Below are 15,142 nucleotides of genomic sequence, written 5' to 3'. Positions count from 1 at the left end.
ATTCTACACTGCATGAGATAATCATCAATGCGTTTGCTCATGATGGCACTGAAGAATGTCAAAAACACATCCTTATTGAAACGTCAGGTTAACTCACATGGGAAAGGCAAGTGATCAATATGTGTGCCATATTGATAACAAATAATCACACTAGCACCTTGTCAGATGCTGACAAAATTCCCAAATTTAAATTGGGATACTGAATAGCACATAATGGAATTCAAACTTTTTAACCAGTATTGTAGATTTGGGAGTGTTCAATGCAGAAACATTGGGAACAAAGGTTGACATGGACTTAACACTTAACACATGAGCTAAACGTAGAAAAGATCTCTAAAAGATTTGGATCATGTTAAGAAACCATGATTCAGTGTCAGGTTAAACTTTGTATTCATTGACTACAATTTATGTAATTTAGACAGAAGTCTATAGAATTCATAAACCACTTCATGTGCAGAGACAGGGAAAAGAGCTCATTTTGTGACTTTTCAAGTGGGGAACTAACAAATTGAATTGCTAAACTGTAATCTCATTCAAACCCATGAAGTTTTCAAGAAATATTTGCTAGATACACTAAACATTTATTGTCTCAGAGCTAAAGGACTGATGTGCTTACAAATTGATCATTATAGGTCTACAAAGCTTCCAGGACATAAGTACAACTGCAGCAAACATGAAGAACAAAACACTTCAATTTTCTCTGAATTCATGAAGCTAAAATCTCAGCTCTCTACTTTGGAGAAAAAAATGAAAATTTGTGTAGAAAAGGCTGCACAATTAACTCAGGATAAATTCAAAGTTGAGAATGCCATTGTGAGAATGCTGGCATCTTTGGGGGTACATTCACTTAGCTCATAAATATGACTGAAGAGCTGAAAGGGAAATAAGAACAGAATGAACTACCAGCTTTGTTTAATCAATCAAATCACAAGATTGCCTGTGTGTTGAAAAGTCTAGAGTAACATAGAACAGATCAGACTCAGCAGGGACAGCTACAGAAACGTTGGTTTGAGCTCCAAGCAATACTATAGAAAATGACAGACCTGCAAAATCAGATGGAAATACACAGTGCTCATAACAAGGAGCTGCAAATCATTCATGACACAGTCCTTTTGAGAAATAAATGTTAATAATTATACTCTTCAGAAAGAGCTCAAGCAGGATATAAAGGAAATAAAACAATCACTGAAGAAGCATGAGGAAGTGTTCCAGGCTTCAGAGGAGAAGAAAAAGTTGGAGAAGCTGTATAGTTATTACAGTAGGTTATAAACAAGAAAATAAATGTATCTAACAGAACGTACCAACTTGGTAGAATTTTTAAAAATGCAAGGTGTAAAATTAGAAACATCAAAATGAGCTGGAAACTATTAAGGAACAATAAATGCCAAGAAGATTTGATACATTTGAAACAGCTTGAGCAGCTAGATCATTCTGTATCTAACCTGGAACAGATGTTGGCTGTAGCGCATCAGGACAAGCAATTCTGGAACAGCACCTGCATTACGTCCATGAAAGAAAATCTTGATAGAAATAGGAACATCAGGCAACATCACTGATGACTGTGGAAATCAACAGCACCTCCAGACAAAGTCACCATTACATAATTTGGGCATATTAACAACTACTTATACAAGTTCTATAAAACACTTGTGAATTTTAATTTTTTTTTAGAAAATGAATTGGGCCATCGCTTGTAGAACGAGTACTTATTGCCAACCCTTGTTGCCCTTGAGAAGGTGGTGATGAGCTGCTTTCTTCAACTGCTGCTGTATGTGTGTTGTAGATACACCAACAATTTTGTGATGAAGGGAGTTCCAGGATTTTGATCCAGACACACTGAAGGAACAGCAATACATTTCCATGTCAGGATGGCAGTGGATTGGACAGAACCTTGCAAGTGGTAGTATTCCCATGTATCTGCTACCCCTATCCTTTGAGGTGGAAGTGGTTATGTTTTTAGCAGGTGCTCTCTAAAGAGCTTTGGTGAATTTCTGTAGCGCAGCATCTTGTGGAGCATCTACTGTAGATCTACTAAGCATTGGCCGTGGACTGACAGGCTGTTTGTTGAAGCAGTACCACTCAAGTGGACTGCTTTGTCCTGAATGGTGTCAATTGTAAATAGTTAAATGTTATTTTGCAATAGGGCGGCATGGTGGTTCAGTTGTTAGCACTGCAGTTTCACAGCACCAGGGACCCAGGTTCAATTTCCAACTTGGAGCACTGTCTCTGTGGAGTTTGCACATTCTCCCCGTGTCTGCGTGGGTTTCCTCTGGTTGCTCCGGTTTCCTCCCACAATCCAAAGATGTGCAGGTCAGGTTAACTGGCTATGCTAAATTGCCCATAGTGTGAGGTGCATTAGTCAGGGGGAAATATGGAGAAAGTGAGGACTGCAGATCAGAGCTGAAACTGTGTTGCTGGAAAAGCGCAGCAGGTCAGGCAGCATCATCTTCTTCAGGAAGGGCTCATGCCCGAAATGTCGGACTCTTCTGCTCCTTGGATGCTGCCTGACCTGCTGCGCTTTTCCAGCAACACAGTTTCAGCTCAGGGGTAAATATGGGTCTGGGTGGGTGACTCTTTGGAGGGTCATGTGGACTTGCTGGACAGACGGCCTGTCAGGAATCAAATCTAATTTAATCAAAGGAGGGGTATGTTTTTTGTGTGTATTGCTTTTGAGGATTCCATTTGCTGTTTGCCTGCAATGCTGTTATCTTGCCTGTGAGTTAGACTGCTTTGGGTTTGCAAGCTGCCTAGACAAAAATCAGTTAGCTTGTTGTAATATCTGCTTCATAATTTGTAATGAGGCTTAATGTCAAAAAAAGGGTTAATTAACCTCTGATGAGCAATTGATTATTACATCATTATCATTAACATAACACTGTCCGCCAATTAAAAGTAATGTAAGTGGAAACAGGAAGAATTATATTGCAAGCAGTTCTGTCTGCACATCCATGAAGTATTGATAAGAACATCATCTAATCCAATATTGTACTGTACAAGAATGATCTGACAAGTTTTAAGCAAAAATTATGCTATTATATTAATTGCGGAACTAGGTCTTGACACAAATTTGGGAATTCCATAAATAAGTAGATCTGTATCTCTGTAAATATATTAATGTTTAATATGTTTGAATCAAATTCCTCCATCACCTGGATACATTAAGCAATTAAAAGTAAATAAGTTAATAAGTTAATTACTTAAAAAAGCAGAACAAGTAAAACGAAGTAGTAACAAGAAATGTGCTTATTCATTGTATTACATAATTTACAACCATTTCTGATCTAAAACTGCATCAACTACAGAATTTTCACTGACTAAACGCACCTGATAATAGTTGTAGTTAGGATAAGAAGAAGTGTTTGTGTTAGGACAACCTGTCATTGGATCCAGATGGGAGTTAGGAGGACAGCATTGCAAGACAGCTAGAAAAAGAAAACCCAGATCAATAAAATGCTGTAAAAATGTCATGTGACAGTTTTCATAAGAGTATAATTCAACAAGTGAAGCTTAAAAAAATTAAATAAAGATTATTTTCATAGATCATAATGAAAAAAGTGTGGGTATCGAAGTAATTTGTGAAACAATTTAACAGACACTGGGAGAAACACCGCAATAACATGCTGATATTCACATGCTCATTTGGGGATTACAGAAAAATGCCAGGATAATACCCAAGGAATTTGCCATTTCTGCAAAGATTTAGAGATTCTGGTAGGATAGAACACTAAGAAGTTGTAACATGTATATATTCATACACAATAAAATTAATTCATTCAATGACACAATTTATCATCTGCTCAAGGCGTTTCCTTTCACCCAATCTTGGGGGAGTGGTTGGTGATCTAAAATTCCTCTTGAGAAGATGGTGGCAAGCTACCATCTTAAACTAAAATAATCATTGTGCCAAGGATACTCTGGCAACATTGTTACTTGTGGGTTCTACAGAATTTTGAATCACAAGGATGAAACAATGACAATATATTTCCAAATAAGGATGGCATATAATTTGAAGGGGAAGATTTAGTTGCTGGTATTTACATATTGTTGCTGTTCACGTTCTTCTAAGTTACTTTAGGATTTTGGAAGGTGGTACTGTGATATGAAGCCTTGGTGAGCTATTGTTTTACATCTTATAGATAATACATATAGACACTACAAGCTAATGATGAATAGATGAATGCTTAAGACAATTTATGTAATGTCAATTAAGTGGATCACTTTGTCCTGGATGGCTGAGTTTTTAAAAATTGGTTGAAGGTATACTTCATCCAGGCATCACACTCCCAATTTATGCTTTGTAGATCATGTCTTTCCATGATCTACAAGGTGAGGCAAGAGGTTTACCACTCGTCACAGAATGTTGAGTCTCTGAGCTGATATTTTGGCCACAGAATCTAAGTAATTGGTCCAGTAAATTCCATATCAATGTGACCCCAAAAATATTAATAATGAGAAAATTAGATTACAATTATGCCACGGAATTTCAAAGTTAGATTCTCAGTTCTGAAGAAGGGCCACTGGACTCAAAATGTTAACTATGCTTTCTCTCCTGGGTTGGACAGGCTAGACTTCTCTCTACTGGTGTTTAGAAGTGTAAGAGGTTACTTGATTGATGTGAGCAAGATTTTGAACTGCCTTTATAAGCTTGACGTTGAAAGGATGTTTCCTCTAGTGGGTCAATCCAGAACTAGTAGTAACTGTTATACAAATAGAGGTCACTGATTTAGCATAGAGATGAGAACATTTTTCTCTAAAGAAAGAGAAACCTTGGAACTCTGCCTCAAAAGCCAATGGATTAAGGGTCCTTGAGTATTTTCAAGACAACAGTGATAGATTCTTGATAAGCAGGGGAATCAAGGGTTTTTGTGGTAGATTGAAATGTGGAATTTGAAACAAAAACAGATCAACCATGATGCTATTGAATGGCTGTGCAGACTCGAGGACCTACTTCTGCTCCTATTTCATGTATTCGTAAATGTCTATTTCTCAGTATTACACATTGATGCAATTCAGTATGATCATAGCTGATCGTTCAATTCAATTCCTTCTTACTCACATCCTTTGATTCCTTTAGCTCTAAAGACCATATCTAACCTCTCTTGAAAACATTCAATATTTTGCTCTCAACCTCTCAGTGTTTTGCAGAGAATTTCACAGGCTCGCCATTCTCTGGGTGAAGAAATTTCTCCCAACCTCAGTCCTAAATGGACTACCCTCTATTCTTAAACTATGAGCTCGGGTACCGGAAGCTCTAATCATTGATAACATCTTTCCTGCATTTACCCTATATAGTCCTGTTAGAATTGTGTAGATTTCTATGAGAGTTCTCCTTCATTCTTCGAAACTCCAGTGAATGTAGTTCTAACTGATCAAGTTAGAAGACATGAGTAATTAAGTCATTAAAGTTGCAGGACAGGTAGAGAGAGCTGTTAAAAGTGCTGTAGCTTCATTAATAGGAGTATAGAATACAATATCAAGGAACTTATATAGGACATTGGTTAGATCTTAGCTGGAGTATTGTAGTTATAGATCCCACACTAAAAGAAGGATGTGAATGCATTGGAGAATGGAAAGAGACTTGTGAGAATAATTCCAGAGATGAGACACTTCAGTTACAAGGAAAATTTGAAGAAGTTGAGACTTTTTCTGGGAGATGAGAAAGTTAAGGGAAGATTCTCTTGACATTTTCAAAATGATGAAGGGTCTGGACAGAAAACTGTTCCTGCTCATAAAAGGATCAAGTACCAGAAAGAAGCAAATGTGCGGTGAGAAAACATTTTCACACACAAGTCACTAGGATCTGGCATGCAAAGCCTGGAAGTGTGGTGGAAGCAGGTTCAATTCAGGCAATATAGCATTAGGTTGGTTCTACTTAAATAATAATGTGCAGGGTTTCAGGGAAAAGGCAGGTGATGGGAACAAAGTTAAAATGCTCAAACTGCTAATTCATAATGGCCAAATGGCCTCCTACTGCACTATAACAATTCTGTGACATTGAAAGCATTTTAGTAATCTACTAAGATTTTCAAGGTGAGTGATAACAGACACCAAGGTGACAGGCTTCTAACTATGTATACAACAATATATAAACAACCTGAATAGACTGAATGTCTATAGTTCTCTTGAAAGTTATTAAGTCACTAAACAGTTGCATCATTGAATCATCAGCTGTGGTCACATATAGAGCACAATTAAGCAGGGGCATCACTGAGGACTGCAACATATCATGTAAATGTCATGTTGCATTAGATGAAGGAGAGCCTTCTGAAATCTTTTGCTCTTATCCTGTAGGAGAAAGGAGTTCATAATCAAAAGGTAAATTAATTAGGCTTTGAATTGCAAGGATGAAGCAATGACAATATATTTCCAAATAAGGATAGCATATAATTTGAAGGGGAAGATTTAATTGCTGGTATTTACATATTGTTTCCTGTCCGCGTTCTTCTTAGTTACTTTAGGATTTTGGAAGGTAGTACTGTGATATGAAGCCTTGGTGAGCCATTGCAGTACATCTTATAGATGGTACTCATAGACGCTACAAGCTAATGATGAATAGATGAATGCTTAAGACAACTTATGGAATGTCAATTAAGTGGATCACTTTGTCCTGGATGGCTGATGTAAATTAGAGTGTCCTACAGCTTGCTACAACGAGCCTATGATAAAGATAGTCCTAGACAAATGGTGATTGTCACTGCAGAAGTGATTGAAAGATAGGAGGTCATCCAGAACAAAGATTGATAGGTGAGGTGACAGGCTTTGACATCAAGGCCATGAATGTGCATCAAGGAACCCTAGCAAAACTGGAGCTAATGGACAGGGGTGGGGGGAACGGGGGATCTCTCCACTGATTGGATTCATACCTGGCAAACAGGAAGATGGTTATGGCTGTTGGAGGTCTCAGCTCCAGGACATCTCTGCAGGAGTTCCTCAGGGTAATGTCCTAGGCCCATAATCTTCAGTTGCTTCATCAATGGCCTTTCCTCGATTATAAGGTCAGAAGTGGGCATGTTCACCAACGAATGTACAATGATCAGCACTATTTGCAACTGATACTGAAGCAGTCGATATCTAAATGCATCAAGATCTGGACAACACCCAGGCTTGGATTGAAAACCATTTGTGTCACACAAATGCTAGGTGAGAGACAATCTAACTATGGCACATTGACATTTGTGATGATTCAGTGTTCTCATTACCATTACTATATTGTCCTCCAACAACATCCTTGGGATTGTCATTGACCAGAAGCTGCATTAGAGTAGCCATATAAATACAGTGGCTACACGTGTAGGTCATAGGTTAAGAATACTGCAGTCAGTAACTTACCTTCTGATTCCCCAAAGCCCAAAGCCACAAGTAAGGAGTGTAATGGAATACTTCTACTTGCTTGGATGAATGCAGCTCCAACAGCTTGACATCATCTAGAAAAAAGCAATCTACTTGATTGTCAACACATCCATGCCCTCCATCACCAATATTAAATAGCAACAATATACACTATCTACAAGATGCACTGCAGAAATAACCAAAGCTCCTTTATCGGCACTTTTCAAACCCCCAAACCCTATCTTCTAGAATTACAAGGGCAGTTGGCACATGGGAAGACACCACCTATAAGTTGCCCTCCAAGCCACTCACCAATATCTTGACCTAGAAATTTATCACCATCCCTAAACAGTCATTGGGAAAAAATCCTGGAATTCCCTCCCTAACCACATTCTGGGTCTTTCTACAGCACATGCACTGCAGCAGTTCAAGAAGGCAGCTCACTACGACTCTCTCATGGGCAAGCAGAATTGGAAAAAATTGCTGGCTCAGCCAGTGTCTGAGGTTTTTAAAAAAATAAAAATAGATGATAGGCAATGAAATCATTCCTCTACAATGTATTCTGTGGCTCTACACCAGCTGTTATCTACTGAGTTGACCGTGCTGAAGCATACGGTGACTGGGCCGAATCCATCTCCACTGTTTCCTACTGGACAAGTAGTGGTCCACAAGTAGTTGGACCAGCTCAATCACTGTTTGCTGCTTTAGTGGGCAGAGATATGAATTAGGCTGCACAGTCACATCATCTCTCTATACTACCTACAAGCAGAGACAAATTAGCTCAGCTGGGCCTTAGTCAAATTTAGAACAGGGATGTCTTTTGTGAAGCACAAATTATGAGCATGAGAAAGAGTGGAGTCAGCGGTGGGCATAATCGTTTTGAAAAGAGAGGAGAATGTATTTTGTCAGTCACACTCAAAGAAAGTATGCACAAAGCATGAAAAGCATCCCATTTCAGTGGTATTTGAGATGTTGCAGAGTCATGGGCAGACAATGGAACAATCCATGTAGCACAAATGCCAATAAGTGTCATGTTTTGTACACGAGTGCCTCCACTGAGTGAGTGGCAAACCTTTTGGAGAATCACATGCAGCTCCAGTCTAAATAGTTGTAGGAACATTGAGCTGAAATATATTGTTTTAGCTCATGATGGTATTGTACTGGAAATCAAACCCCGTCATCCCCAAAGTCATCACAAAAGTTAAGGATGCAATTACAAGTAATTAGGCTCTACTAAAAGGCATACAATGATGATTCATCAGCATATAAGTCTACTAATTGAAATTTTATTCTCCATATAAACTCTCCTTACACAGAAAAACACAGACAGTGATAAAATAAATTGGTGTTATGATTGGAGGAAAGTCTGGAGGTGGTTCTTGTGATAATTCATTTGACTCTTCTGCTGGTCAGAACATCGTTTCTCGGTTATCCTTGTCTGGGTGCTTCCACTGGTTTTGTAAAGGGTACCGTGTCTGATTCACTTATAAAAGACTTAACAACTGAAAGTTCCAGCTTACAGCAATGGCTGAGGGAAAGGTAAACAGATGTTCTTCAGGCTCAGGGTAGTTTTTATTGCAGAGAACAGAGAGAGCTTCTGAGCTGGTAGAGATCCTAATGACCTCTACATCTTGTTCAGCTACCTACGAACCAATCACATAGTTAGCAAGTAGAAAGCTTTGCCAGTGATTATCGTCTCTAGTCCACAAAACAATCAGCTTCTTGTACCAACCAAAAATCCACTTTTAAACAAATCCTGTGATCTGCAATCACACTTAAATCAGTCTGAATAAGCAGCTGTGTAAATGGTGCTTACAATGAATGTCAGATTACTTGATTTCAAAACATGCAGTAACCCTTCAACAACTCATGCTTTTTAAGACAGTTCTTCTCTCATTCCTTCCACAACTCGAAATACAGGAAAATTAAAACATAGCCTTATCAGATATGAAGGACATGAGGAAGAGTGAGGCAGTTGAAGAGGAAGATAAGGTGGTCACTTGTAAGCAGGCACCAGTATCTTCCCATGTGTTCTTCGTCATTCTCACTCAGCAAGCAATCCAAACTGCATGGCTGTAACAGAAGAAGCCTCACAAGCAGAAGCAAAAACAAGGAGCTTGCTGCCTCCGCCTCATCCTCAACTACTGGGAATGGGGAATCCTGGATAACGTAATTAAATGCACTTTATGGATCACTTGTTAATATTTGTGGAGTTTGTTCACTGCCTTTTTCTTTATTATATTAATGATTATGTCAATGAGCAGACTTAGTGTACTATAATTAAATGAAGCTGAAAATGTGTTGCTGGAAAAGTGCACCAGGTCAGGCAGCATCCAAGGAACAGGAGATTCAACTTTTCAGGCATAAGGCCGTCATCAGGAATGAGGAAAGTGTGTCCAGCAGGCTAAGATAAAAGGTAGGGAGGAGGGACTTGGGGGAGGGGCGATGGAGATGTGATAGGTGGAAGGAGGTCAAGGTGAGGGTGATAGGCTGGAGTGGGTGGGGGCGGAGGGGTCAGGAAGAAGATTGCAGGTTAGGAAGGTGGCGCTGAGTTCGAGGGATTTGACTGAGACAATGTGGGGGGAGGGGATATGAGGAAACTGGAAAAATCTGAGTTCATCCCTTGTGGTTGGAGGGTTCCTAGGCGGAAGATGAGGCGCTCTTCCTCCAACCGTCGTGTTTTATGGTCTGGCGATGGAGGAGTCCAAGGACCTGCATATCCTTGGTGGAGTGGAAGGGGGAGTTAAAGTGTTGAGCCACGGGGTGAATGGGTTGGTTGGTCCGGGTGTCCCAGAGGTGTTCTCTGAAACGTTCCGCAAGTAGGCGGCCTGCCTCCCCAATATAGAGGAGGCCACATCGGGTGCAGCGGATGCAATAGATGATGTGTGTGGAGGTGCAGGTTAACTTGTGGTGGATATGGAAGGATTTAAAATCTGATTGAAGATTTGTAGCTCGGGTATCCGTTGTTGTGGTTCTGCTCGCCGAGCTGGAAGTTTTTGCTGCAAACGTTTCGTTCCCTGGCTAGGGAACATCCTCAGTGCTGTTGGAGCCTCGTGTGAAGCGCTGCTTTGATGTTTCTTCCGGTATTTATATCAGATACCATATACAAACCACTACAGCTGAAACTGACACCCAGAAACGGCAAGAACATCCATCAACAGACACATCGACCTGGACCCCACATACAAATCACTGCAGCTGAAACTGACACCCGGAAGCGGCAAGAACAAACCAATATAAATACCGGAAGAAACATCAAAGCAGCGCTTCACACGAGGCTCCAACAGCACTGAGGATGTTCCCTAGCCAGGGAACGAAACGTTTGCAGCAAAAACTTCCAGCTCGGCGAGCAGAACCACAACATATGGAAGGATCCTTTGGGGCCTTGGAGAGAAGTAAGGGAGGAGGTGTGGGCACAAGTTTTGCATTTCTTGCGGTTGCAGGGGAAGATGCCGGGAGTGGAGATTGGGTTGGTGGGAGGTGTGGACCTGACGAGGGAGTCACGGAGGGAGTGGTCTTTGCAGAACGCTGATAGGGGAGGGGAGGGAAATATATCCCTGGTGGTGGGGTCCGTTTGGAGGTGGTGGAAATGACGGTGGATGATACGTTGTATATGGAGGTTGGTGGGGTGGTAGGTGAGAACCAGTGGGGTTCTGTCCTGGTGGCATTTGGAGCGGCGGGGCTCAAGGGCAGAGGAGCGGGAAGTGGAAGAGATGCGGTGGAGGGCATTGTCAATCACGTCTGGGGGGAATCTGTGATCCTTGAAGAAGGAGGCCATCTGGGCTGTACAGTATTGGAACTGGTCCTCCTGGGAGCAGATGTGGCGGAGACAAAGGAATTGGGAATATGGGATGGCGTTTTTACAGGGGGCAGGGTGGGAGGAGGTGTAGTCCAGGTAGCTGTGGGAGTCAGTCGGTTTATAGTAGATGTTCGTGTTGATTCGGTCGCCTGAGATAGAAATGGAAAGGTCTAGGAAGGGGAGGGAGGAGTCTGAGATGGTCCAGGTGAATTTGAGGTCGGGGTGGAAGGTGTTGGTAAAGTGGATGAACTATTCAACCTCCTCGTGGGAGCATGAGGCAGCGCCGATACAGTCATCAATGTAACGGAGGAAAAGGTGGGGGTGGTGCCAGTGTAGTTGCGGAAGATGGATGTTCCACATATCCTACGAAGAGGCAGGCATAGCTGGGGCCCATGCGGGTGCCCATGGCAACTCCTTTGGTTTGGTGGAAGTGGGAGGATTGGAAAGAGAAGTTGTTCAGAGTGAGGACCAGTTCAGTCAGCCGAAGGAGGGTGTCAGTGGAAGGGTACTGGTTGGTACGGCGGGAAAGGAAGAAGCGGGGGGCTTTGAGTCCTTCGTGATGGGGGATGGAGGTGTACAGGGACTGGATGTCCATGGTGAAGATAAGGCGTTGGGGAGCGGGGAAGCGAAAATCATGGAGGAGGTGGAGGGCGTGGGTGGTGTCCCGAACGTAGGTGGGGAGTTCTTGGACTAAAGGGGACAGGACCGTGTCGAGGTACGCGGAGATGAGTTCGGTGGGGCAGGAGCAGGCTGAGACAATGGGTCGGCCAAGGCAGTCAGGTTTGTGGATTTTGGGCAGGAGAAATGGGCGGTGCGGGGTTGTGGGACCATGAGGTTGGAAGCGGTGGATGGGAGATCCCCTGAGGTGATGAGGTTATGGATGGTCTGGGAGATGATGGTTTGGTGGTGGGAGGTGGGGTCATGGTCAAGGGGGCAGTAGGAAGAGTTGTCTGCGAGCTGGTGTATAGCCTCAGTGGTGTAAAGGTCGGTGTGCCAAACTACTACCGCGCCTCCCTTGTCTGCCGGTTTGATGGTGAGGTTGGGGTTGGAGCGGAGGGAGTGGAGGGCTGCACGTTCCGAGGGTGAGAGGTTGGAGTGGGTGAGAGGGGTGGACAGGTTGAGGCGGTTAATGTCGCGGCAGCAGTTGGCTATAAAGAGATTGAGGGCGGGTAAGAGGCCAGCTCGGGGCGTCCAGGTGGATGGGGTGTGTTGGAGGCGGGAGAAGAGGTCGTCAGAGGGTGGGCGAGAATTTTGGTTGAAGAAGTAGGCAAGGAAGCGAAGGCGGCGGAAGAATTGTTCAATGTCTCGCCGCTTGTTGAACTCGTTAATCCGAGAGCGTAGGGGAATGAAGGTGAGACCTCTGCTGAGGACTGATCATTCATTAGATCAGTCCTCAGCAGAGGCCTCACCTTCATTCCCCTACGAGATCAGTCCTCAGCAGAGGCCTCACCTTCATTCCCCTATGAGATGTTCACAGGTTGGTGGAACAGAACCAGAGCCATAAATACATGACACTCACTAATTAGTTCAATAGAGAATTTAGCTCTTTACTCAAAAAGTAGTTAGGATGTGGAATTACCACAAGGATTAGTTGAGAGCAACAGAAAGATATCAGTGGTGTTAGTAGAAACAGATTGGAGTAAGCTCTTGTGCAATATTACAATTACAGGGGCTTGTTAGACCAAACAGATTGTTTCTATGTTGTAAAAATGATGTAAACATAATTAGATAATAAACTTGTAAATAAAGAATTGAGACAAATATTATCTGCATGTGTACTGAAAATGTTACATTGTCATGCAATGTCTCCAATATGTTTCTGTCTTGTTTCATCGTAGTATAACACTTTTGTATCAACTTCTTTTCCTTTATAAATTCCTTCTTCATGTCATGGCAATTCCCTTCCCTAGCCATTGAGGGGGGAGTGGGGGGGGGGGGGGGTACTGCAGTGCCACAATTTTATGATTTCAACACACAAAAATTTCATTTATAGCAAGTTTCTGTTTAAAATTTAAATTTCAATCGTTAAAAAAAATGGAGCTAAACAGGCGATTAAAGGTCTCAAGCTATTGGCTACTTTTGATTATCAGAAAGAGTGGTCCCACGACATGACTGCGTCTATGCAGATATTCCAGGATAGAAGCCTACTAGATATAGCCCATTGCCAAGTTGGACTGTGAATGATTGGCATGCTCCATATGTGCTCTAAATACATTTTTTTAGGTGTTTAGCAAAAAGAAGGTCTGAAGAACTTTAGTGAACAGCCATTTAAACGGACTGGTGAAGGCAGCCACCTGATAGGTAAGCTAAAAGTTTAAACTTACCAGATTGAGGGGTCCTAAATTAGACCACCAACATCCTCTCAAACACAAAGTGCTGAGAACAGACATAGTTCTGAACACTGTACTTAATGTGTTACTGTACATCGCTATGATGCAAGCTGATATTATTGCTGGACAAATCAGATCTGAAGTCTGGATTAATAAATTATTTATTTTTTATTCAACAAGGTGATCTTTCAATGGGACACAAGCACACAATGCTGCAGATCTGGTTTCAACAAGGAAAGAGAAGTTTATCATGCAAAGGAAATGAAGACTAAATACGATAAACCAAATTATTCATAAAAAAAAGTCAAAGATTTTAAAATATAACTACATTTATCTTAACAGCACCTATTTAACTCAAACATCAGAGAGAACCCCTACTCTATCACATCTAGGTTTGGCCTGTTGCTTTCAAATCCCAATCTTGAGAATTTACTATCCTCTTCCTAGAGTATGACTGAGCTTAGACTTACTCAGCTTTAAATGTCACATCCAAGGTTCTATTCAAGCACTTTCTGGTTTGGAACATCCAAATTAATCTCATAACACTGGGGTAACCTACTTCTTAACAATCATAAATTGTGTCCTTTTTTTCCATTTGAAACATTTTTACACATCTAACTTGCACCAGGATTCCCTGAACTGAACTGAAAAGCCTTCCAAACTACGGGTATTTCTCTAAGTGAAAAAAATTCCTGATCCTTCTAACTAAAAGCAAATATTTTTCGATAATTACTTTGTCCGTTCTATGTTTCAAGTTTACAAAGATCCTGCTACCATTGTTTTTTTTGGCAACTTGCTTTTACAGGCCACAATTAGACAAATTAAAAGATCGAACAGCAAGGGAAAATAATTGGTTCTTCCTAGCCACCTGCCTAAACATTTCTGCCAGTTTTGTCCCTCATTCTGACCAGAATGTGTAGAAGACCAGGGCTGCATTCACCAGCGTCAAAGATTAATGTAAAATGTGTTGTGTATCTCCATGTATAGACATGATATACTGCTTTTTAATAGGAGTACAGCACACATTGTAAATGACCATTGATCATATAATACTCAGTCCAAATAGAATGAGAAGACTTGCTGCACTGTTGACCTTGGGAAAGTTCAGTGATATGAATATTCAATAGATTTTACACATGGTTAAAGTTCAAGATGTTGTAAGTAGGGAATTGTGAACCAGAACTTAGAAGTACTTTTCTTTTGGGAATGAGTGAGAGGAACTGGAAACTAATTGTCTATTCCTTGAGACTACAGAGCAACATCATCCTCAGCTACTTGATCATTTTAAAGTATAATAAAATGTCCTTTTGGCCTTAGTCCCAGATATCTTTCAAATAACACATTTAAGATATTGGAAATTGTTATTCATCGAAAATTATATTAGGTGGATGGGGTGACGTAAGAAGTGAATCATCACTGGAAAGAGTAGGCAACGGGAATTATTATTAGAATCAGGAATTATCAGATGGTGGCATTCATGGATAATTTTAATCCACTTTTTAAAATTTATTCAAGAGATAGGTCAGGGTTTATCGCCGTTGATTGATGGTGGACTGTCTTTTTTAACTGCTGTAGTACATTTGGAGTAGGTAAAGCCACAATGCCATTAGGGAAGGAGTTCCAGGATTTTGACTCAGCAACATTGAAGGAACATTGCGATACTTCCAAATAGAGTGTGAGTGGT

At 41.2% G+C, this 15,142-nt stretch overlaps 1 protein-coding gene across 1 annotated transcript in view; it reads right to left on the bottom strand.

Annotated features, from left to right (window-relative positions):
• The window catches only part of hsf5 (heat shock transcription factor family member 5), a 100,523-nt gene that overhangs the window by 69,104 nt on the left and 16,277 nt on the right, over nucleotides 1-15,142 (bottom strand). Inside the window, exon 3 of the mRNA XM_060847804.1 lies at nucleotides 3,325-3,422. Within this exon, the coding sequence (XP_060703787.1) occupies nucleotides 3,325-3,422 (98 nt within the window). The remainder of the gene's footprint in view (nucleotides 1-3,324; nucleotides 3,423-15,142) is intronic.

Source organism: Hemiscyllium ocellatum, chromosome 31 (genome assembly GCF_020745735.1).
Source record: "Hemiscyllium ocellatum isolate sHemOce1 chromosome 31, sHemOce1.pat.X.cur, whole genome shotgun sequence".
In the NCBI taxonomy this organism is placed as follows: domain Eukaryota; kingdom Metazoa; phylum Chordata; class Chondrichthyes; order Orectolobiformes; family Hemiscylliidae; genus Hemiscyllium; species Hemiscyllium ocellatum.
The sequence above is the reverse complement of the archived record's forward strand: the minus strand, read 5'-3'. Positions and strand labels throughout refer to the sequence as shown.